The sequence below is a fragment of the Eptatretus burgeri genome, chromosome 7, assembly GCF_056783735.1.
Source record: "Eptatretus burgeri isolate ZD-2024b chromosome 7, Ebu_testis_v1, whole genome shotgun sequence".
Lineage (NCBI taxonomy): Eukaryota > Metazoa > Chordata > Myxini > Myxiniformes > Myxinidae > Eptatretus > Eptatretus burgeri.
This window is the reverse complement of record NC_140967.1, coordinates 46,636,453-46,661,799: the sequence shown is the minus strand read 5'-3', so window position 1 is coordinate 46,661,799 and position 25,347 is coordinate 46,636,453. Positions and strand designations below refer to the sequence as shown.

Genomic DNA, 25,347 nt, shown 5'->3' with positions numbered 1-25,347 from the left:
ACCCTGGTCGCCTCTTACAACACAGGGATATGGTACACCTATTTTAACCGGGGTACACACCAGCCCAGTACACGTACTCATTTCGCCGACCTCGGAAGGTTGACAGGCTGAGTCAACCCCCTGGTGTATTAATTCAGTGTCCCAACGGGGCTTGAACTCAGGACCTTTTGGATCCTAAGCCACTGCCCTAACCACTGCGCCAACACCAGGCTAAAAATGAATATATATATATATGTATATATATGTATATATATATGTATATATATGTATGTATATATATGTATATATATGTATGTATATATATATATATATATATATATATATATATATATATATATATATATATATATATATATATAAAATCCATTGAAAAAAAAAAGGCTTTCGAATAGTGCGCCGGCGTATTAATTGTAACAAAAGGCTTCATGGTTAAAAACACTCGGGTTTTTTGAAATACAAAATGTTCGTATTCGTTGACTTTTTAAACATACACATTCTCCTCCTGTTATAACAGCTGAGAAACCCGAAACATTATGCCACTGCCAAAGCAAACAAATTTAAATTCTCGAACTGCACGCACACGGCAACAGCGACAGAGGCGTTCAGAGGTATGCCGTTTCATAATACACGTCTCCCAATTCTTACTTCAAGAACGGTTATAATTTTGACGTTATCAGGATAACAGACGTAAATAAATCAAATACGCTGGGCCAGGCTGGGTTATGCCCGACGTATAAATTAAGTCACAAATGATGACGTGAAACCAGCCTCACATTGTTGAGGCATTACGGTTTTTTATCTGATGCGGCAATAAATCTTAACATTTTTGAACTAGTCTTCTGCATATAAAACTCCTCCTCCTCTCTTCTTCTTCTTCTTCTTCTTCTTCTTCTTCTTCTTCTTCTTCTTCTTCTTCTTCTTCTTCTTTCGGCTCGCTCCCGTTAGGGGTCGCCACAGCGGATCAACCATCTCCATTTCGCTCTATCCTCCACATCTTCCATTGACACTCCAACCACCCGCATGTCCGCCCTCACCGTATCCGTGAACCTCTTCTTTGGCCTTCCTCTTCTCTTCCTGCCTGGCGGCTCCATCTTCAACATCCTTCTCCCGATATACTCCGCTTCCCTCCTGTGCACATGTCCAAACCATCTCAATCGCGCCTCTCTCACTTTGTCTCCAAACCGTCCTACCTGCGCTGTCCCTCTAATATGCTCATTTCTTATCCTCTCCATCCTCGTCACTCCCAACGAGAATCGCAGCATCTTTAACTCTGCCACCTCCAGCTCCACTTCCTGTCTTTTTGTTAGTGCCACCGCCTCCAAACCATACAACATAGCTGGTCTCACTACCGTCTTGTATACTTTCCCCTTCACTCTTGCAGCTACCCTTCTGTCCAAAATCACTCCTGCAACTCTTCTCCAACCACTCCATCCTGCCTGCACTCTCTTTTTCACTTCTCTCCCACACTCTCTGTTACTTTGGACAGTTGATCCCAAGTATTTAAACCCATCCACCTTCCCCACCTCAACTCCTTGCAACCGCACCATACCACCACCCTCCCTCTCATTTACGCACATGTACTCCGTCTTACTCCGACTGACTATCATTCCCCTTCTCTCCAGTGCGTACCTCCACCTCTCGAGGCTCGCCTCAGCCTGCTCCCTACTCTCCCTACAAATCATGATGTCATCCGCGAACATCATAGTCCATGGAGACTCCAGTCTGATCTCGTCCGTCAACCTGTCCATCACCATTGCAAACACGAAAGGGCCCAGAGTCGATCCTTGGTGCAATCCCACTTTTACCTTAAACCGGTCCGTCATTCCTACCACACACCTCACCGCTGTCACACTGTCCTCATACATATCCTGCACGATCCTCACATACTTCTCCACCACTCCCGACTTCCTCTTACAATGCCACAACTCCTCTCTTGGCACCCTATCATAAGCTTTCTCTAAATCCACAAACACACAATGTAACTCCTTCTGGCCTTCCCTATACTTCTCCATCAACATTCTCAAAGCAAACATCGCATCAGTGGTGCTCTTTCCTGGCATAAACCCATATTGCTGCTCACAGATCGTCACCTCTCCTCTCAACCGAGCTTTCTTTCCCACACCTTCATGGTGTGGCTTAACAACTTTATCCCTCTGTAATTTCCACAGCTCTGCACATCACCCTTGTTCTTGAAAATCGGAACCAGTACACTTAATCTCCACTCCTCCGGCATCCTCTCACTTTCCAAGACTTTATTAAACAATCTGGTGAACAACCCCACTGCCATCTCTCCTAAGCACTTCCATGCATATGGAAGTGCATATAAAGTGAAGTGAAGTGCTTCTTCTGCAAATAAAACATGGCGGGGAAAATATAATATTATAGTGGTGATGAAAAAAAATAAATAATAGTGGCAGCCTCTACAATTTCGCAATTAACTCTGACATATACTCCTTCAGATCCACCTTCATCCACAGGATTCCCGTGCGGAGGATGGGTATCCCTGCTCGTGACAAATAAAAGCAAAAACCTTGGTTGGGGGGATTTGGGGTTTTTAAAGCATATAATTAATAATTTCATCAGATTGCTTGGGTCTTCAAACCTCTGCATTTCTCTCACAAGTGGTTGCTAAGATATGAAATTGAGAACAGCAGCCATATTTACTGCCATATTGGCCGCCATCTTGGTTTTGGATATTTTTTTAATGTTTTAGTTATATACTTAATGATTTAAATGGATTTCCTGTGTTTGAAAACCTATATTTAGACACTTTATTTGCATTTCTACCATATCTGGTTGCTAAGATATGATATAATAGAGAACGGTGGCCATATTTGGGGTCATTCTGGCCGCCATCTTGGTTTTGGATATTTTGAGTGTTTTAGTCATGTAATTAATGATTTTATAGGCTTGCTTGTATTTGAAAACCTATGTTTCGACACTTTGTTTGCATTTCTACCATGTCGACTTGTTAAGATATGATTAAAAAAAACAAAATGGTGGCCATTTTGGCGGCCATCTTGAAAAGCACGAGGAGGATTTTCAGGGACTTTTTATACGTTATTTATCATACCCATAGGCATCTTTCCTGAAATTTTCAGCTTGTTATAAAATTTTTTCCAGGTTTGGGCCTATATACACGATTACTCTTGGCCTAGTAGGGGAGTCAGCCCAAAGGGGAGAGCAGTACTCCATCAAGCTGCAGATGAAAGCCTTGTAGGTGGATACGAGTTCAGGTGTGCCAAGGAAGGGCTGTGTACGACGGAAGATGCCCAGTCAGTGGCTGGCCTTGGAAGCCAACTTTGAAATGTGGTTTGTACAAGAAAGATCATGGCTGATGGTGAGACCCAGGAGTTTTAATGACCAAACCTCCTCAAGAGCAGTGTTAAGAAAGTAGATCTGAGGGTTTGCCAGACTGTTGAGAGAGAGAGGAGAAGAGAAGAGAAGAGAAGAGAAAAGATGAGATTTTTTTTTTTCTTCTTCCCCTTTCTTCTTTCTTCCTCCCAGGATTGAAAGACATATTCCTCGTATTTGACCAGCCTGTGATATTTTTTTCAATGTCTGAAGAGAGGGCAGAAGCTGCAGCTTGCCTGTCTGAAGAATGAGTGTCATGGCAGAGGGTGGGGTCTTCGGCATATAGATTTAGAGGGAATTTTCCAGTCAGAGAGAAAGAAATAAAGGTGATTATTATTATTTTTTTTTCCAGTCTTGTTCAGCTGCTGAAAGTGTTTCCATCCTGTGCATACTGTTTGCTTGTTCATTCCCCAACATGGCTACCAGATATGATGCAGTGAAGAAAAAAAATTTCCATATCTTGTTTATTTATTACCTCTGCCATCAAAGGTGGGCAGAGGTTATGTTTTCACCCCTGTTGGTTTGTTTATCTATCTACCTGTCTTTGTTTGTGAGCAGGATATCTCAAAAAGTTACAGACTGATTTGGACGAAAGTTGGTGGACAGGTTGGGTGTGGGACAAGGCCGAATTGTTTAGATTTTGATGAAGATCCCAATTATGGATACAAGAATTTTAATGTGATTCTTCACCATTGAGAGATGGGAGCAAAAACGATACATAGCATGATATTTCAAAAAGTTGTGGACAGCTTATGATAAAACCTGGTGGACGAGTTGATTCGGCAACAAGAGCAAGCGGATTCGATTTTGGTTAAGGTCTGGATTCAGATCCAGCCTATCGTAGGGATACAAAATGTAAACTGTTCAGCCTGGCAGAGGTATGCACTCTATTGAGTGCCGCTCTAGTTGTCCTTCATTTTGTTTTTTTTTTGTAAATAAATAATGTAATATTTTATGCTGTTCCTTCAATCTAGCTCACTTGAATTGTCATACAAGATGGGATCAGTTCCCTGATGTAATGGTCACGTACGTCCCAAAGGTGCTCGTGCCGTATTTGGTTGGACACCTGTTGCATGTATGGCAGATGTGTGAAGTTTGTGTTGTGGTCTTCAAGCCAGGACAGCATTGTACCATTGCAAGGTCTGATTGCTTGTGATATAGCCTTTCCAAAATATGTTTTGAAATGATTTTTCTTTTTTAGTGCATAAAGCAATGAATAACTAACCTACTTGCTTTTCGCAATGATTTAAAATTTTTCTCTGTTTCTGCAGTATTTGCAATAACCTTGGTTTACTCTGCTCATATAATTGCTCAGAATGAAGATTCCTCTCTTTACCAACCTAATGTATAGCCTCAAGTGAAACCAAGTACTTATTGAAAGCAACTTTCAGGGAAGGAGTACTACCCTCATCAAAATATTGCTTCATCAATGGTAGAATGTTTGAAATGCCATCAGTTCTTAAATAGTTTAATGCAATGCACCCAAGGCATTTGTCCTTGGCTAACTTGGAAGTCGAGATTCAAAAGAGTTGTTGAAAGTACTTTCTTTGGATTATATAATCCTGCAGTGTGTAGCAATTGCTGCTTCAACTTGCATGACAATTTTTGCATTCAAAATAATTTTGTGCTTTCAAGAGCAGTGATCCAAATGATCCTAGCAGTTTCCAGCCTTTATTTTCTTTTTTTTTTCCTGCAAAGCAACCGCAAAGGCTGCATTTTGCTGAGCAGACTTTTCCATACAAACTGCTAAGTGGGATAAACGGTTGAACAAGTCAATCGTACCAGCTGGAATAATAGTTCATTTTCGTTAAAAAAGCATTTTGAAAGTAGTTTTTCTTTTTTTTGCGGAGGGGGGGGGAGGGAAGTTGTCAGTTTATCGAGCCACCATTTTCTTCTTTCGGTGGTGCGTTTTCACTGGTGGATGCCGAAAGAAGTCCAATTTGGCAGAAAGAGTGATGGTCCAATTGTGGTCTTGGTGGAGTTTGTTAAACTTTTCATTAGTCCCCGACCGGTTTTACTGGAGGTGGACTATAGGTTTGCTCTCTGTCCATCCGTCCGTTTGTCCCACCTGTGGTTTTTCAGACTTTTTCCGCATACCCTTTAACATATTCAACTGAAACTTGGCACATGCGGCTATATTATAAGTTACAGAACAAGTTCAAGTTTCAGGGCATTTCATCAATTTTTCAAAGTTATTCCCTTTTTGGACTTCGATAATATCACATATTATACACGAGTCAGTATTCAGCTGTCCTGACTCCACCCCACTGCTTTACACCCATTGGCTGGACATCTAGCCTGACTCCACCCCAATAAAATCATGCGCTACCATTGCATGAGGCAGCACAGATTGGCAGGCCTAAGGCCTGGGTGTTAGTCCATGGCCCAGTGCCATTGGAATGATCCCAGATAAATAACCACGATGTATTATGTATGCACTTAAGCTGTACACATGTTTTTGCTTCATGTATGCATATCAGGTTGTTACCTCTGCCATCGAAGGTGAAGGAGGTAATGTTTTCACCCCTCTGTTTGTGTGTAGAATATCTCAAAAAGTTGTGGATGGATCCGAATGAAATTTAGGGGGCAGGTTGGGTGTGTGACGAGGACGAACTGATGAGATTTTGGTGAAGATTCGAATCCAGATCCGGTTCAATAATTTTTCAAGTGATTCTTCACCATTGAAAGATCTGGCCAAAAATGATACATCGCATGATATTTCAAAAATGTATTGGGCCCGATATGTTCTTTTGGATCAGGCATTGTGGGGCGGAGGTATGCACTCTATCGAGTGCCCTTCTAGTTTTTAATATGAAACGGGTAAAGCCTAGGAACTAACAAAATACGGTGGGTTTGAAAGGTTCTTCATTTTTGTTCTGGTATTGGCTCAAGTGTGCGTTTAAAGAATACTAATTTTTATCACCGGTTTGTTATCCTAGCTGTCTTTATTGGGTTCTAATCTACAAAAGATATCAGTAAATGAAAATTGCTTTTTCTTTTATTTTGCCGAATAGACCCAAACACGTGGGGTTTGTCGGGTTATTTCTTATTCTTTGGGACCAGTCGGGGACATGTATTGCAAAGCAATTCTCGTTTCTTGTTCGTTTTGATTGTGAACATACCGAGCTACGATTCGTGAAGATTTCATGATTGGTCCAAAGCTAAAAATTCAAAATTTGATTTAACATTTATCTGTAATTGTTTTTCTTTTCCTGAATGTTGTCAATATTTACAAGTGCGAAATGTCACAATACAATGCTCATCATTTTTACAAGATATTGTAAATATGAATCGCCTTTATGGATGCATTTTTACCATTCATCGATTATCAAGTATTTTGTGGGTTTGTAGTGCATGCGGTGACGAGATGAACAAATGTTGTTGGTTTCATTTGAGATGTAAGGCAAATCCTGAGTGATTTGCAGAAATCAGGATCGAAACATCCAACTTTCAGGAAACCGTCCGACAACAATGACATTCTTGTTACCTCCACCACCAAAGGTGGATGGAGGTTATGTTCTCACATCTGTTTGTCTGTCTCTATTTGTGAGTCAGATATCTCAAAACGTTGTCGATTGATTTGGACGAAACTTAGTGGTCAAGTTGGGTGCGTAACAAAATCCAATTGATTAGATTTTGGTGAAGATCAGGATCTGGATGCAATATATATATATATATATATATATATATATATATATATATATATATATATATATATATATATATATATATATTTTTTTTTTTTTTTTTTTTTTTTTAAGTGATTCTTCACCATTGAGATGTGAGCCAAAAACAATATATACAGTATAGCATGATATCTCAAATTGTTACAGAGGAATTCACACAAAACTTGGTGGATGAGTTTGGGAGGTGACAAGAACAAACCGATTAGATTTTGGTTCAGGTTCAAATCCAGATCCAGCCTATCAGTGGGATATAGGTCATGTGGAGGTGGGTCGGTTCATTCAGTTTTGTTGTGCAGATCACCAATCTAAACGAAATTCACCCTGTACATTCATGAAAACACACCGTTGAAATTCCTACTTGTTTCCATATGCACAAGTTGACACACCCACAGTTATTACCATTTGAAATTACCGTGGTGTAGTGGGCGTGGCGTGCTTGTAATCGCAGAGGAAACGACCAGGAAACAACAAATGAAGATGGCGGCACCCATGGTTGTCGTGTGATTTCAAGTGATTTTTGGTCTTTCAACAACCAAATATGCGTTGTTTCATACACTTGGGCGGGGAGGATGATGAGAAAGTGACGCAATTCACAGATAAGAGCTGGCGTAAGGTATGTGAGTGTGCGAAGGCTTGGTGCGACGCTGCAGATAGTGAAACTATCAACAAATGCCATTTGCTGGCTGATCAAATAATGAAACTGCTGCCAATGACTGATCCTCCTGCGGATGCCGGCTGTCACCGGTTCTGCTATGCGTCGTTTTGTAACAAGGATCATATAAAACGCGCTGAAGCCAGGAAAAGGAAATCAGAAGCCAGCACTACTGCAGTTTCTGCTGGAGCCAGTGAGGTGGTGGGCGGACTAGAAGAAGAGGGGCACTCATACCACAAAATACGTAGAAAATCCCTCAGAACCTCTGTAGAAAGGGTGGCTGGCAAATCAGCTGGTGTACTGCCAAGAATTTGTGTCATATGCCAGAAAAAAAGACAAATTCATCCGTGTCAAAGGAAAATCTCAACGTGATCAGTTGTCCCTGGCAGAAACACAGGATGGAGGAAAGCTGAAGGAAACTGCTGAGCAGAGGAGAGATGAACGTGATGTGAGAATAATGACAACTATAAAGGATAAAGACTGTGTGGCGCTGGCAGTTTGTTATCACCGTAAATGTTATTCCGAGTATGTGAATGACACATACCACAGACAGAATCAAAGTAAACTCCAAACTCAGAAAGTGAACTATAACTCAACATTTGACATTTTCTGTGATAAAGTAATCCAGGAAAGACTCATTGATGGAAAGCAATCTATACATATGAAGAAGTTGTGTGAGATGTTCAATGACCTACTCAGAGTATGCGAAGGTCAGGATAAGGCCAACTACCAGGCAACAAGACTGAAGAAAAGACTGCAGGAACGGTACCCAGACATGATTTTCTATCGTCCACCAAAAATGTCTGAGAGCGAAGTGGTGTAGATGAAGGACATTGATATTGGTTCCATTGCTCAGGCTGCTGTTGTAGACAGTAGCTCCACAACAGAAACAGAGTCAACTGCAGAGGATGAAGCCAGCCAGGGTCCACAAGCAGGGTGACTCAGACCTCAATTTACATGTTCTATACTCGGGAGCACTCATGGTGAGGGATGACCTGAACAAACACCAAAGTGTGGACATTACATGGCCCTTCTTGGAAATGGTGGAGCTCGCACTAGAGCTTATACGGGCAACTCGGAGTTCGAACTGGCCGAAACACCTTGCAATCACGAGAGCGTCAATGCCCTGGTACTTTGCGTACGATCACCTAAACTATGCAAGGTACTTACCCGTTGACTGGCTGGAAATGGCCGGGCGAGAGCACTCCCACCCAGACACCTATCAAGCGTTCATGGACGGCAAATGGACTGCCCAACGGCATACTCGTTATGGATTTAGTCGTGTTGCGTGTGATCAGATCATAGAGCATACTTTAAATAGGAACAGCAAGACCAGTGGAGGCATCATTGGTTACACTCGAAAAAGCACAGCTGTGAAGAAGTGGATCCTGTCCCAACCAGCACGTGCGGAAATCGCAAGCTGTTAGGGTTCGGGTTGAACGAGCTAGCATGACGAGCCCCGAACGAGAAAGGATTTGGATGTGTCGAGCTCGAAGAAGAACGAAGCAGTGGTGGTACAAGTGATGGACACAGTACTTCAAATGATTAAACCTTTATCCGGCGCTCACCTTGAACTCGTCATAGTTTAGGTGTCATCGCACCGCCAGCCACTTCCGCGGACTTGATGAACGCGTATGTCAAGGGAGAGAATGCTGTCGTGCAATTCATGCGTGATCGGCTTCTCTCGGGTGAGGTCCCATTCTTCAGTCCGATTTCGAAGGCCAAATTGGCAACTTTCTCGAAGGCGCGAGGCAAGTCGCCGACTCCCCACCAGCAGACGCCGAAGGTTGAAATTGCGAATGAATGTTGTCTTTTTCACACGACTGCTGTTGATTGGAGAGAAAAGCAATGTTGCACTCCACGATCTGCTCGTGTACCCACTGGCGAACATATCTTTCCCGCTGGCATCTGGTGATGGTTCGATTGCTAAGACGGACAAAGCCAAACTCCACAACCATACACTGAAACTGTGGCCCGATTGCCGTGTGGACGCTCGGCCTATCCAAGGTGCAACGATTGTGGATAGAATGGCCGTTATTCAGGCGATAAAGGCTGGTTCACTGCCTAACACTTTTGGCAAAATGGAAGAGATGGTGCTGAACATCGTAGTGGCCAAAGCACGACATAACCAATCTTCGAGACTGGACGTGGTGTTTGATACTTACCCAAGTATCAGCATCAAGTGCCTGGAGCATGCCAGACGAGCGGGCAGGGTGGGCGATCTTCAGGTGCGAACCATCTACGGACGTGATCAAGCCCTTCCAAAACAGTGGGCCAATTATCTCCTGAGCCGAGCCAACAAGGAGGCGTTGATAGAGTTCATCGTCGAATCGTGGACGAGAAACATCTCTCCATCAAAACTGGGCGACATGCTGTTGTACGTCAGTCATGCTGGCAAATGTGAGAAAATCGAGGCGTCGAATGGTGTCATGACTGTGTCGTGTCGTCATTACCTGAACTTGAATGTGACCATGAGGAAGCTGACACGAAGCTCCTGCTACATGCCACTCACGCGGGACAGAATGAAGAGTCGGTGCGCATAGAGAGTTTCGACACCGATGTGTTTGTGTTGGCATTGGCTCACTCGAAGTCGATTCGGGCGCGAAATTTCCATCTGGCCACAGGAAGTCCCGAGGACATTATCGTCGTTGACATTAGGAAGCTGAGTAATGCCTTGGAAAGTTCTGTCTGCGATGCGTTGACAGGTTTGCACAATTTCACGGGAAGTAATACCACCAGTGCATTCCACGGTAAGGGCAAAACAAGGCCATATGACTTGATGATGAAGGGTCCCCATCTCATCACCTGTTTCGGGAGCATTGGTCGAGAATTCACGCTAGATCAGAATATCATTCACGACCTGGAAAAATTCGTCTGCGCCATGTACAATCAGCCGACCTTGAAGAGTGTGGATGAGGCTCGCTACAAGCTATTCTGCAGCCAGTCGCTGGGAGAACAGAAGTTGCCGCCTACAAACGACGCTCTGATGCTGCATTGCAAATGTGTGAACTATCAGTCTGCGATCCACCACCGCGTGACTGAGAGGTTTATAGAAGCCCCTTCTCCTACATTTCACGGATGGGTGGAACGCAACAGAGCACTGACTGTTCACTGGCTGAGCAAACCACCAGCGCCGAAGGAACTGTTAGAGGTGACGAAATGTAATTGCAAGAAGATGAAATGCGAGACCTACCAGTGTTCTTGCCGGTCAAAAGGACTGTCCTGCACAGAGTGCTGTGGATGTCAAAACTGCGCCAACGATGAACAGACCCGTGCAGAAATGGAACTTATTGATGATGAAAGCGGAACTGACGATGATTCCGACGACGAACTGTGAATGCGGGTGTCACACTGCTTTGGCTGTGGTGATCTACTCCACAGTAGTATTCAGGTTGGTTAGCATGTAATAGTGGACTTGAGTTTTGTAATAGCAGCAGTCAAGAGCCTAGTTCAGCAACCGCTTCAGAGCAAGAAATACTGGAGGTCTAATACAGTAATCCTCTTGTGGTGGTTCCACTTTTCATCAGGCTGAGTCGCGCAGTCTCTTTATCTTTGATTTAATCCGTAACAGCCAATATAACTGTATTTAATAGGCGCTGTAACTGCCTTTAATAGTCAATGTAACTACCTTTAATAGCCAGTGTGGCTGCCTTTTTAGCAAAAAGTTGCCTTGGTCAATTTGAAGGCCTGTCTGGTCGGTCCAGACGTTTTCGGCCGGTAAAAATGTAACTGCTTCGGTTTACGACCTTTAATTATAAACATCTTTAATAACAATGAATAGGGTTTTCTTTGATAAACAATAACTCTGTATAAACATATTGTATCATTTTAAGACCTCACAAGAGTTTTCTTTGACATACATATCAGTCTAACCTTGATTCTTCATTTCTGTGTCAAAATCATGCTTTAATGTTCGGTGTATCTTTAATTGCCAAAAATGACCAATTGTGTCACATCCTCGACGTGGAAACAAGTGGATTTGGACTTGGCCTCTAAAATTCTTTAAGTATGCCAAATTTCTTCCAGATTGGTGATCTGCACAACGAAAATCATTTTCTGAAGGTAATAGCGAGTACCTCCACATGGTCTAATACAAAATGTAAACTGCTCAGCTTGGCGGAGGTATTTGAAAGCCTCCAAGGCCAGCCACTGACTGGGAATCCTGGGTCTCACTATCAGCCATGATCTTTCTTGGACAAACCACATTTCATTCTAGTTGAAGATGCAATCATTCTGTTCTCGTATTGAGTCCGTTGTCCTTTTATTGGTATCCGTGCATAACCCTTTGTGGAAAATTCCCCCATACCGCTGCCTACCCGCTGTGAGCACACCTGTGCTCCCAGACTGCCACTCACCCCACCATAGGTGTGTGTCTGCCCCCGGACAACCACTCGCCCCACCATGGATGCTTGTGTGCCCCCATACTGCAGTGCTCTGACAAAGCCTTCCATACCGTGGATTGCACCCACACAGCGCCTACCCAACCGGGCCATGGAACCGCACACCTGTGACACCTACTGGCCCGGCCGTGGGACCACGCGTCCATGCTTGCATCGTCCACGGTGGCGTGCACCACGTCCACACCCACCTACCCATACTGTCACCCATCCCGCAATGGGCGCACACGCTCCCGGACCACTGCCGTCCCCCCATCCCCTGCAAGCCACCGGCTCCGCTGTTGGAGCATGCCTGCCTTTTAATGCTTCCAGCCCCATCATGGATGTGCATGTCCCCTTGCATTGTGCCCCCATTGTGTCTGTGTTCCCTCACCACTGCCTGCCTCGCCATGGACACACTTGTGTCCCCATACCATCTTCCATGCAGTTGTTAGCACCTGTTCACCCACACCACCGCCCGCACCTGCTTCTTAACAGCACCGCCCGCATCGTCTTTGGGGTCCATATATGTATATGTTGGTATCTAAAGAGGCTTCCTCGGATACAGCATCTATACTTTGGCTCCTTGGTGTTCAAGATTCCTGCCCTGCTCGCGCAAACGAATTTGGTCAACCTCTCAGCCAGGTCTACTTTTCTAAGGTCTTAGGTCTAAGGTCTACTCAGCCAGGTCTAAGGAAATGCCATCATATTCACAGATTTTATTACATGTTGCTTTGGCCACAAAGCAACTGTTGCAAATGTGTTTGGCTTGGCTTCGAATTTGCATGACTGCTACTGCTGCTACTCCATACTCCATACTTATTTCCTATCTGTGCTGTCCTTTTCAAAGTCTATGAGATTGACTACAATATTTGCCTGGAAGGTTAGGATACCTTCAATGGTTTTTCCTCAGATTAAGATTTGGCCCAATGCATGATCTTGATTTCCTGAATCCTGCTTGCTCCTCTCAAAGTTCCTTGTCCAATCATCCTTTACTCTTGATCGTCGCATCACATTGAAGACTTTTCCTGGCAGAGACAAAAGTGTTGTGTTTCTCCAATTATTACTGTCCTAAAGATCAATGTCTGGTCCACCAACTCTTATAATCTTGTTGATACTAAATCTGCTCCTCGTGCTTTCCCATTTATGGAAGTTCTTATTTCTGAAATCTGGGATGGGCCCCGTATCAACATCCAAGTAATGTGTTGTGTCATCATCAATTTTAATTTGGTTGGGTGAAGATGGTCTGTTAAGTACCTCCTGGTAATGTTCAGCACCTCTGCTCCTTTTATCATCTGATGAAGTAATTACCTTTCCATTCTTGTCTTTAACTAGAAGCCATTTATAACACCCTTGACTGGATAACAGCTTGGTGATTTGGAACACAGTTCTTGAATCTCCCTGTCTGGATCCTGCTTCTGCCTGTTCAGCCTTGGCGTCTGTCCTTGCTCTCTTATCCTTTAGTATGTTCTGCATAACTTCCTCATCCTTTTCATGACAGTTTCACTGGAGCTCTGTTTTCTTTGCCTCAAGCAAGATGTCATGCTGTCCTGAACTACCTGTGGTGAGACCACCACCTGTCCTTTTGGAGCCTTCAGCAGAACGTTACTTCTGTTGCAATCTCTTGGAGCAGGCTGCCTGGTGGGATTTGGGGGGTTATTTCTGCCTTGAGGGTTATGTTCATAGTTCTGCAGTGCCTATTAGAGAGAGTACCTTTTGGAGTCGGTGTTCCAACAGGTACGCACCCTTATCCACGTGACATAGTTTAGAGGTCCTGCGTGTAGGCCCTGAGATGTTGCCTCATATGGCGCATAATCTCGGATCCCTTCTCTGCCAGTTCACGACTGGAACCGCACCGAGCACAGGATTCTTCGAGGCCACCAATTTGCACTGTTGGTGCCGTCTGGGGCGCTCTTTTGTCCACAAAGTCCCCTGAAGCCTCTCACTCGCTCCTTATTTTACAGTGGTTAGTCATCTGTGGCACCCCCATCCTTATTATATTTTCCCATCGTTACCTTTGCCACCGAAGGTGAAGGAAGTTATGTTTTCACCCCTTTCTGTCTGTTAGTGTACAGGATATCTCAAAAAGTTGTGCACGGATCCGGATTATATTTTGTGGACAGGTTTGGTGTGACAAGGACGAACTGATTAGATTTTGGTGAGGATCCGACTACTGGAATTTTAAAAGTGATCTTCACCATTGAGAGATAGGGCAAAAAATGATATATAGCACAATATCTCAAAAAGTTGTGGACAGGTTGGGTGCATCGCAAGGACGAATTAATTCGATTTTGGTGAAGATCCGAATCTGGATACGAGAATTATTTAATATTTAAAGTGCTTCTTCACCATCGAGAGATAGGGCCAAAAACGATATAGTACTGTATAGCATGATATTTAACCTCCGCCATCGAAGATGGATGGAGGTTACTGTTTTCACCCCTGTCTGTTTGTTTGTTTGGTTGTTTGTGAACAGTATTACGGAAAAACTCCTCGACGGATTTCGACGAAACTTGATGTGGGGGGATTAGGTATGGTCCAAGGATCATGCCATTAGATTTTGGACTTGGTCCAAAGTCCAATATGGCGGCCATTTTGAAAAAATATTTGAATTTTTGTTTTTGCATTTCTACATGTTTTAAGTGATTCCCAACCCCCCCCCCAAAAGAAAATTGTTAGAGAAAAAAAAACAAAATTTTGCAACTCTTTTTTTCAAAAAAATTTCGATTTTTTTTTTTTTTTTTTTTTTTTTTGCATTTCTACATGTTATAAGTGATTTCCAACAAAAAACATGCCAAAATTATAATTGCGGCTGATTTTGGAACTTCAGGTGGATATACCCACGTAAAATCAATTTCTGTCTCAAGGAATGACGAATGATTTGAGTATGTAAAAGGTAAAAGGGAAAGTTGCAAACTATAACTCTGTGAGCACTGTTGACGTCAAATTGAATGAATAGGATATCAGGTTCACTTGAGTGACCTAGCAGTATTGGCGGCGGAGGTTTTGCACTCTACCGAGTGCTCCCCCTCTAGTTTAAAAATGTATTGGGCCCGATATGTTCTCATGGATCAGGCATTGCGTGGCGGAGGTATGCGCTCTACCGAATGCCCTTCTAGTTTTTCTTTTTTTTTCCAACCAGGGATGTGGATGCTGATGCTTGACAATAAATGGGCTTTTAGCACTAGTGCCACCACCTAGTCACTGAATTATTTTTGGTGCCTGCCCCTCTATCCCCACCGAATAATCGTTAGGACCTGCCCCCACTTCTACTGTATAATCCTTGATCCATACCCCCCTTCCCTATAAACTTTTGTGAATCTACCCTTCCCCTCCCTCAACCCCACCCCACTCCCCCTCCTCCCCTTTTCCCTCCCTCCTCCCCTTTCCCCTCCCTCCTCCCCTTTCCCCTCCCTCCTCCCTCCTCCCCCTCCCCTTCCCTCCTAACTTCCCCTCTCCCTCCCTCCTCCCTCTCCCCCATTTTCCCTCCCCCTGTCTCCCTCCTGCCCCTCTCCGTATTCCTCTCTCCTCCTTCCTCCATCCTGCCTTCCCCTGGTTCCTCCATCCCCACTCCCCTCCTCCAGAACCCCCGTCTTCCTTCCCTTCTCCCCCACCCTGCTTTTCTCCATCCCACATTCTCCCCCACCCGCTTTTCTCCATCCCTCCTCTCCTCCCATTCCCCCTCATTCCTCACACACCCTTTTTCTCCCCCATCCCTCCCTTCCCTCCTCCCCATCTTTCCCTTCCGTCCTCCCCCATATCCCCACCCTTCTTCCCCCACACCCTTCTTCCCCCATATCCTCTACCCCCACCCTCTTCCCCAATACCCCTCTCTTCCCACATACCCCCTTGCCCCAACCCCCCCATCTACTCAACTATATCCTGCAAAAACATCTCATCTTCTTCACCAGCCCACCTCCACCTCCTTCCCACCTCCTCCTCCTTCCTACCTCCCTCCAGACTCCAGGGACTCGTTATTTCCTTTCTTCATCTCCATCTCCATCCCATTTTTTTTTCCTCATTCGATCCTCCCCAGTCGAAATCGTCCTTCCTTTCTCTCCTCCACAGACAACGATTCTCCTCCCCTTCTCCCACGTCAGTTTTCTGTACACGTGTTGACGTAGAGTCGCTTTGCGCGTGACGCTTCATGCTTCCGGTGCCTTCGCACCGCTCTAACAAACATGGGCGCGAGGTGGCCCGCCCGCGGGCCCTGTTCCTGAATCTCCGGCGCACGTCCGCTTTGCTCGAGCGTCTCCCTCGCTTTGCCTGCCCGTCGACTTGCTCGTCCGCCGACATCGCGAACTGCCTTCCCACCCGCTTGCCCGTCGCCATGGGCGGCTCTGCGCTCGGCTGCTTGGGTGACGGGCGCAGCGACGACGCGCGCGACGGCGAGCGCGCGCAACGCGAGACGAACCGCAGGATCGAGCGTGAGCTGCAGCGTGAGAAGCAGCTGTACCGTGCCACGCACCGCCTGCTGCTGCTCGGTACGCACCCGCATCCACCCGACTCGTTCTATGACCGGGATCGAGGGTACGTTTAACTCTGTATGTGGCGTGTGTGTCGCAGGCGCGGGCGAGTCCGGAAAGAGCACCATCGTGAAGCAGATGCGAATACTACACGTTAACGGCTTCAACGCTGAGTAAGAAGGTTCATTCCTTAAACCTGTTGGACATATTTTGAACTTGTCCGTATTGCGGTGCTTCGACGCATCACCGACGTTGCTTATCTCTGCCGTTTGCGCAGGGAGAAAAAGAATAAAATTCTGGACATCCGGAAGAACATCAGAGAGGCGATTGTGGTAAGTCTGGGCGAGGCCGTACGCGTGTGCATTCCGGGCCTCGCGGCGGTCCCGGGACTCTTCTTTAAACTGGCTCAACACGAACACTGTCTCTCTTTGGATGGGCCAAAAAGTGCTGACAACTCTTATCCTTAAACACCCCCTGTCATTCGTCTCACCTTTTACATCCCCAATCTTTATATCCTCTCTCGCTGCTTCATGTCATTCTACGTTCCCTGCATGCAAAAATGTCTTTTGTAGTCAGGGTCACATTTCGAACAAGTTCACCAAAAATTGCTCCAATCATTTGGGCTCCATTTGAAATCGTCATTCAACTCTTTATATTTTTTTTTTTATTCCATTTTTTCCTGCAACCAATCCCTGAACAATCGATGGCCCCGAGTCGTGGTGATGATTGCATGACCTCAATATTTCTCTGCACATCAAATTAGTGTTCTGTTTGAGTGATGCTGCAAATATCTGCTTCGTTTTGTGTGTGTCTGTCTGTCTCTGTCTGTCTGTCTGTGTCTGTGTCTACCTGTCTGTGTTTGTATGTGTCTGTATCTGCCTCGGTGTGTGTGTCTGCCTGTCTGTATCTGTCTGTGTGTGTGTGTGCGTGTTCGTATGCTCTGTCTATGTCTCTATGTGTGTGCATGCTGTGTCTCTATGTCTGCGTGTGCGCATGCTCTGTCTGTCTCTGTGTGTGCGCTTGCTCTGTCTCTGTGTGTGCGTGTGCCCTGTCTCTGTCTCTGTGTGTGCGCGTGCTCTGTGTCTGTCCCTGTGTTTGCGCATGCTCTGTCTCTGTCTCTTTTTGTGCGCATGCCCTGTCTCTGTCTCTGTCTTTGTCTCTGTGTGTGTGCGTGCTCTCTCCCTGTTTCTGTGTGTGCGCATGCTTTGTCTCTGTGTCTGTCTCTGTGTTTGCGCATGTTCTGTCTCTGTCTCTGTTTGTGCGCCTGCTCTCTCCCTGTCTCTGAGTGTGCACATGCTCTCTCCCTGTCTCTGCATGTTCGCATGCTCTCTCCCTGTCGGTGTGTGCGTATTCTCTCTCCCTGTCTCTCTGTGTGTGCGCGTGCTCTCTCCGTGTGTGTGTGTGTGTGTGTGTGTGTGTGTACATACTCTCTCCCTGTCTCTTTGTGTGCACGTGCTCTCTCCCTGTCTCTGTGTGCGTGCCTGCTCTGTCCCTGTCTCTGTTTGCGCACCTGCTCTCTCCCTGTTTGTGTGTACACGCATGCTCTATCCCTGTCTCTGTGTGTGCGCAAGCTCTGTCTCTGTCTCTGTCTCTGTCTCTGTCTCTGTGTGTGCACAAGGTCTCTCTCTGTCTCTGTCTGTGCACAAGGTCTCTTTCTGTCTCTGTGTGTGCGCAAGGTCTCTCTGTCTCTGTGTGTGCGCAAGCTCTGTCTCTGTCTCTGTGTGTGCGCAAGGTCTCTCTGTCTCTGTCTGTGCGCATGCTCTGTCTCTGTGCCTGTCTGTGTGCGCATGCTCTCTCCCCGTCTCAGTGTGCGCGCCTGCTCTCTTCCTGTCTGTTTGCGTGCGCATGCTCTCTCCCTCTCTGTGTGTGTGCCTGCTCTCTCCCTCTCTCTGTGTGTGTGCATGCTTTGTCTCTGTCTCTTTCTGTGCGCGTGCTCTGTTTCTGTCTCTGTCTCTCTCTGTGTGTGTGTGCCTGTTCTGTGTCTGTCTCTGTCTCTGTTTCTGTTTGTGTGTGTGCTTTGTCTCTGTCTCTGTGAGTGCACCTGCTCTCTCCCTGTCTCTATGTGTGTGCATGCTCTCTCCCTGTGTCTGTGTGTGCGCATGCTCTCTCCCTGTGTCTGTGTGTGCGCATGCTCTCTCACTGTCTCTGTGTGTGTGTGTGTGCATGCGCTCTCCCTGTCTCTGTGTGTGTGTGCATGCTCTCTCCCTGTCTCTGTGTGTATGCATGCTCTCTCCCTGTCTCTGTGTGTGTGCATGCTCTCTCCCTGTCTCTGTGTGTGTGCATGCTCTCTCCCTGTCTCTGTGTGTGCGCATGCTCACTCCCTGTCTCTGTGTGTGCGCATGCTCTCTCCCTGTCTGTGTGTGTGCCTGCCCTCTCCCTGTCTCTGTGTGTGCGCATGCTTGGTCTCTTTCTCTTTCTGTGTGCGTGCTCTGTCTCTGTCTCTGTGTGTGCGTGTTCTGTCTCTGTCTCTGTTTGTGCATGTGCTCTGTCTCTGTTTCTGTATGTGCGCATGCTCTCTCCCTGTCTCTGTGTGTGCGCATGCTCTCGCCCTGTCTGGCATGTGCGCCTGCTCTCCCTGTCTCTGCGTGCGCGCCTGCTCTCTCCCTGTCTCTGTGTGCGCGCCTGCTCTCTCCCTGTCTCTGTGTGCGCGCCTGCTCTCTCCCTGTCTGTGTGTGCGCACGTGCTCTCTCCCTGTCTGTGTGTGCACGCATTCTCACTTCCTATCTCTGTGTGCGCATGCTCTCTCCCTGTCTCTCTGTGCGTATGCTCTCTCCCTTCTCTGTGTGCACATGCTCTCTCCCTGTCTCTGTGTGTGCATGCATGCTCTCTCTATGTCTTTGTCTCTGTGTGTGCGCATGCTCTCTCTGTCTCTGTGTGTGTGCATGCTCTCTCCCTGTCTCTGTGTGTGCGTGCCTGCTCTCTCCCTGTCTCTGTGTGTGTGCATGCTCTCTCCCTGTCTCTGTGTGTGCATGCTCACTCCCTGTCTCTGTGTGTGCGCATGCTCTCTCCCTGTCTGTGTGTGCGCATGCTCTCTCCCTGTCTGTGTGTGTGCCTGCTCTCTCCCTGTCTCTGTGTGTGCGCATGCTTGGTCTCTTTCTCTTTCTGTGTGTGTGCTCTGTCTCTGTCTCTGTGTGTGCGTGTTCTGTGTCTGTCTCTGTTTGTGCGTGTGCTCTGTCTCTGTTTCTGTATGTGCGCATGCTCTCTCCCTGTCTGTGTGTGCACGCATTCTCACTTCCTATCTCTGTGTGCGCATGCTCTCTCCCTGTCTCTCTGTGCGTATGCTCTCTCCCTTCTCTGTGTGCACATGCTCTCTCCCTGTCTCTGTGTGTGCATGCATGTTCTCTCTATGTCTTTGTCTCTGTGTGTGCGCGTGCTCTCTCTGTCTCTGTGTGTGTGCATGCTCTCTCCCTGTCTCTGTGTGTGCGTGCCTGCTCTCTCCCTGTCTCTGTGTGTGTGCATGCTCTCTCCCTGTCTCTGTGTGTATGCATGCTCACTCCCTGTCTCTGTGTGTATGCATGCTCACTCCCTGTCTCTGTGTGTGCGCATGCTCTCTCCCTGTCTGTGTGTGTGCCTGCTCTCTCCCTGTCTCTGTGTGTGCGCATGCTTGGTCTCTTTCTCTTTCTGTGTGCGTGCTCTGTCTCTGTCTCTGTGTGTGCGTGTTCTGTCTCTGTCTCTGTTTGTGCGTGTGCTCTGTCTCTGTTTCTGTATGTGCGCATGCTCTCTCCCTGTCTCTGTGTGTGCGCATGCTCTCGCCCTGTCTGTGCGTGTGCGCCTGCTCTCCCTGTCTCTGCGTGCGCGCCTGCTCTCCCTGTCTCTGCGTGCGCGCCTGCTCTCTCCCTGTCTCTGTGTGCGCGCCTGCTCTCTCCCTGTCTGTGTGTGCGCGCGTGCTCTCTCCCTGTCTTTGTGTGCACGCATTCTCACTTCCTATCTCTGTGTGTGCACGCATTCTCACTTCCTATCTCTGTGTGCGCATGCTCTCTCCCTGTCTGTGTGTGCGCGCGTGCTCTCTCCCTGTCTGTGTGTGCGCGCGTGCTCTCTCCCTGTCTGTGTGTGCACGCATTCTCACTTCCTATCTCTGTGTGTGCACGCATTCTCACTTCCTATCTCTGTGTGCGCATGCTCTCTCCCTGTCTCTGTGTGCGCGCCTGCTCTCTCCCTGTCTGTGTGTGCGCGCCTGCTCTCTCCCTGTCTGTGTGTGCGCGCCTGCTCTCTCCCTGTCTGTGTGTGCGCGCCTGCTCTCTCCCTGTCTGTGTGTGTGCGCCTGCTCTCTCCCTGTCTGTGTGTGCACGCATTCTCACTTCCTATCTCTGTGTGCGCATGCTCTCTCCCTGTCTCTCTGTGCGTATGCTCTCTCCCTTCTCTGTGTGCACATGCTCTCTCCCTGTCTCTGTGTGTGCATGCATGCTCTCTCTATGTCTTTGTCTCTGTGTATGCGCGTGCTCTCTCTGTCTCTGTGTGTGTGCATGCTCTCTCCCTGTCTCTGTGTGTGCGCGCCTGCTCTCTCCCTGTCTCTGTGTGTGCGCATGCTCTCTCCCTGTCTGTGTGTGTGCCTGCTCTCTCCCTGTCTCCTGTGTGTGCGCATGCTTGGTCTCTTTCTCTTTCTGTGTGCATGCTCTGTCTCTGTCTCTGTGTGTGCGTGTTCTGTCTCTGTCTCTGTTTGTGCGTGTGCTCTGTCTCTGTTTCTGTATGTACGCATGCTCTCTCTCCCTGTCTCTGTGTGTGCGCATGCTCTCGCCCTGTCTGTGCGCGTGCTCTCTCTGTCTGTGTGTGTGCATGCTCTCTCCCTGTCTGTGTGTGTGCCTGCTCTCTCCCTGTCTCTGTGTGTGCGCATGCTTGGTCTCTTTCTCTTTCTGTGTGCGTGCTCTGTCTCTGTCTCTGTGTGTGCGTGTTCTGTCTCTGTCTCTGTTTGTGCGTGTTCTGTCTCTGTCTCTGTTTGTGCGTGTGCTCTGTCTCTGTTTCTGTATGTGCGCATGCTCTCTCCCTGTCTCTGTGTGTGTGCATGCTCTCTCCCTGTCTCTGTGTGTGCGCCTGCTCTCTCCCTGTCTCTGTGTGTGCGCATGCTCTCTCCCTGTCTGTGTGTGTGCCTGCTCTCTCCCTGTCTCTGTGTGTGCGCATGCTTGGTCTCTTTCTCTTTCTGTGTGCGTGCTCTGTCTCTGTCTCTGTGTGTGCGTGTTCTGTCTCTGTCTCTGTTTGTGCGTGTGCTCTGTCTCTGTTTCTGTATGTGCGCATGCTCTCTCCCTGTCTCTGTGTGTGCGCATGCTCTCGCCCTGTCTGTGCGTGTGCGCCTGCTCTCCCTGTCTCTGCGTGCGTGCCTGCTCTCTCCCTGTCTCTGTGTGCGCGCCTGCTCTCTCCCTGTCTGTGTGTGCACGCATTCTCACTTCCTATCTCTGTGTGCGCATGCTCTCTCCCTGTCTCTCTGTGCATATGCTCTCTCCCTTCTCTGTGTGCACATGCTCTCTCCCTGTCTCTGTCTGTGCATGCATGCTCTCTCTATGTCTTTGTCTCTGTGTGTGCGCGTGCTCTCTCTGTCTCTGTGTGTGCGCGTGCTCTCTCCCTGTCTCTGTGTGTGCGCGTGCTCTCTCCCTGTCTCTGTGTGTGCGCATGCTCTCTCCCTGTCTCTGTGTGTGCGCGTGCTCTCTCCCTGTCTCTGTGTGCACATGATCTGTCTCTGTGTGTGTGCATGCTATCTCCCTGTCTGTGTGTGCGCATGCTCTCTCCCTGTCTGTGTGTGCACATGCTCTCTCCCTGTCTCTGTGTGGGCGTGCTTTGTGTCTGTCTTTGTCTCTGTATGTGCGCATGCTCTGTCTCTGTGTCTGCGTGTGTGCGTACTCTGTCAATGTCTCTTTGTCTGTGTGTGTGTGCTCTTGTGTGTGTGTGTGTGTGTGTGTGTGTGTGTGTGTGTGTGTGTGTGTGTGTGTGTGTATGCTGTCTCTCTCCCTCTCTCCCTCTGTCCCTCTCTCCCTCCCGCTGTCTCTCTCTCTGTCTCTTTTCCCCGTGTGTGTTTTCTTTAATTCTATATTCGCAAGAAAACTTTGTTTTTATTCAGCCCTATCCAATCTTTACCGTATTGTTGTCCTCGTATTTGCATGATCCCCACGTTGGTGACACTCTTCCCACCAACGTGCCTCCTCACAGACTATAACCGGAGCTATGAACACGCTCATCCCGCCTGTTCCCCTTGCCATCCCTGAGAATCGGCACTGCATGGAATATATCCAGAAAGTGAGCATGCAGAACGACTTTGAGTTCACACAGGTATGGTTCATCTTCAATTCAGTCTTTGGTGTTTGTTATTTTGGACTTACAGAGTATCTCAGAGGTCGTGTTGTTGCCTCTGTGCAGTCTCGTGTGTGTTCATTTACCAACTATAAACCGAGTCCACACTTCTGAGATATTAAGCTGGTTCTTTGCTGGATTGAAATTCGCTTGTTCATGTTGGTTATCATTGGAGACTTTTGAAAAGAGTCAGCCATTGTATGCTTGGCTAAATATTCATTTTTCTACAATCATCTGATTGTGCTGCATCGATGATATTTGCACTTTCTGATTGTGCTGCATCGATGATATTTGCACTTTCTGATTGTGCTATAGTCTCTGTAATGGTGCAACTCGCAGGCAAATTTTGCACTTTAATCTTTTGAAAGATGCATTTAGTTGATAATTTGTTAATATTGTGTCTTGCTTTAAAGTTGACTATTTTTATCCCCTTCCTTTGTTGTTGTTTTTTATCAAAACATGGCTATTTTATAATCTACTCCATCTGTCTGTCGGTCTGTCCATCACGCTGTCTGTCTCCTAAATGCTTGTGCAAAAATTCGGCAAACAGTTGTGATCATCACATGGCACGAAGGTGCAAGTGTCGTATAATTTTTGGCCACGCCCCCGGGACGAGTTTAAAAAGGTCAAATACCAAAAAAAATGCAATTACGGGCATGTTTTTTAACATTTAAAAAAAAACCTTTGTATACGCAATCAACATTGGGGGATGCATGAAATATGTAACAATTTTTGGGATTTGACCCCTGGTTCATGTCCCAGGGCTCGGAACTTTGCATCACAGGGGTCAAAACAGGAGGGGAACAAAAAACCTCAAAATTTGATTAGGCAATTCCTTTTGGAACTTTTTTGTCATCTTTCAACTTTGCTTTCAGTGGGAATTTGCAGTCGCACGCCATTGATTTCACTCTCATGTTGAATTTGTTTTCGCTTTGAAATGCAAGGTATCATGTAACAAATCATTGATTCACACAAACGTGGTGGTGTCAGAAAAAATATTGATTTTGATCAGGTTATGATCATATTCATTTGTCAGTGGGATGGCTTGCAGCGCTGAGGTAGTTTTGTTTGTCGCGGATTGGTGGCTGCCAGCTGGGACGAACCGGACGTGTAGTGAAAGGGAATGTTGTTGAGCAAAGGGCATCAGGAAAGAGTGCAGTTTGAAAAGCCGATGAAGAAATAAGTGACATGGTATTTAACATCATTCCCTTTCCAACGTCGATCTTTCCTCTTGTGCTGATGGTGCTGTCTGTGTTGCCCATAGTTTTGTTATCAAATAAGAAAGTGTGTTTTGGACTATTTTATTGTTGTTAACCGTTGACAGCAGGATTTGGACTCTGCAATAGTTCTTCAGGGTCATTTGGGAGGAGCGCAGGTTGGAGTTTGCTTGGTTTAGTTTTATTTGAGGCAAGTGCTGTGTTCCAAGTGGGACAGTAAACTAACCTGCCACAACCATTCTGGGAACACAGCCTTTCCATGCACCAGACTTGGAGGAGTAATGGTTGGATCGTCCGCTCCAAGTCTGGGAGGTCAGCGGTCCAAACCCCGGCCGAGTCAAACCAAAGACTTTTAAAATGGTACGTGCTGCTTCCTTGCTTGACGTTCAGCATTCAAAAAAGGTTAAGGGCCCGAACAATCTCCATAGGTTGGTATCCATGATGAGGAGGAAATTCCTCCTGAGGAAATTCCTCGCTGAGTACAGTGAGAGAGGCGGCGCCGTTGTTGTGACGGTGCTGATACCCAGAGTACCACGGGAAGTGACGGCACTTCCCCAAAGGTGTGTGTGTGTGTGTGTGTGTGTGTGTGTGTGTGTGTGTGTGTGTGTGTGTGTGCGTGCGTGCGTGCGTGCGTGCGTGCGTGCGTGCGTGCGTGCGTGCGTGCGTGTTTCCATTACGATCATAAGATAATGTAAAATGAACATGTTTTTTTTGTTTCTTTTTCTCAGAGAAAATAGCTACCTCCTCTTATCGCACCGTGTTGACTCAATATCTGTGTCGTGACGTTTGAAAAGCCGATGAAGAAAGAAGTGACATGGTATTTAACATCATTCCCTTTCCAACATCGATCTTTCCTCTTGTGCTGATCCAATCCAATATGCCCGTGAAAATCTGGTCAGGGTGGAACATCACCTCAATATCTGTGTCCACTCCTTCATGCTTCCATGAGCTGTTATGGATGCAGTTTCTTTCATTCTACACTATACACAGTATTAGGAGCTCGTATATGACTCAAGACGTTACCGAGTGGCTGCAGAAAAAAGGGGAATGGAGACCACCAGTTCCACCCTTTGGTGTTTTCAGGCCGTTTATGTTTTGCATTTCTTCAGAGTGACCCGCAGGGTGTTCTAAACATCTGTGCGAGTCCTGATCAAGCATGAAGCTCCTGGAGAAATGTAACACTGGCTTTCAAGCATTGTCCTTTTGCGGGTGGGTGTATTGCTCAAAACGGTTTAAGGACTATTAAAGATATTTGATTTCTAACCACTTCAGATCAATTTTTGGCACTTTGTAAGAAGTCTCAACCTGTTGTTTTTTTAA

The 25,347-nt window shown here is 46.8% G+C and overlaps 1 protein-coding gene across 3 annotated transcripts in view; it reads left to right on the top strand.

The window, feature by feature from the left end:
• LOC147023181 (guanine nucleotide-binding protein G(s) subunit alpha-like) overlaps positions 1-25,347 on the top strand; it is a 94,565-nt gene that overhangs the window by 46,134 nt on the left and 23,084 nt on the right. For 2 of the 3 annotated variants that reach the window (XM_085888350.1, XM_085888352.1), the window contains 3 exons: positions 16,635-16,707; positions 16,812-16,866; positions 22,670-22,789. In XM_085888350.1, the coding sequence (XP_085744476.1) occupies positions 16,635-16,707; positions 16,812-16,866; positions 22,670-22,789 (248 nt within the window). Of the gene's footprint in view, positions 1-16,136; positions 16,553-16,634; positions 16,708-16,811; positions 16,867-22,669; positions 22,790-25,347 lie in introns of those variants that run through there. The other variant, XM_085888351.1, reaches the window with a different exon arrangement.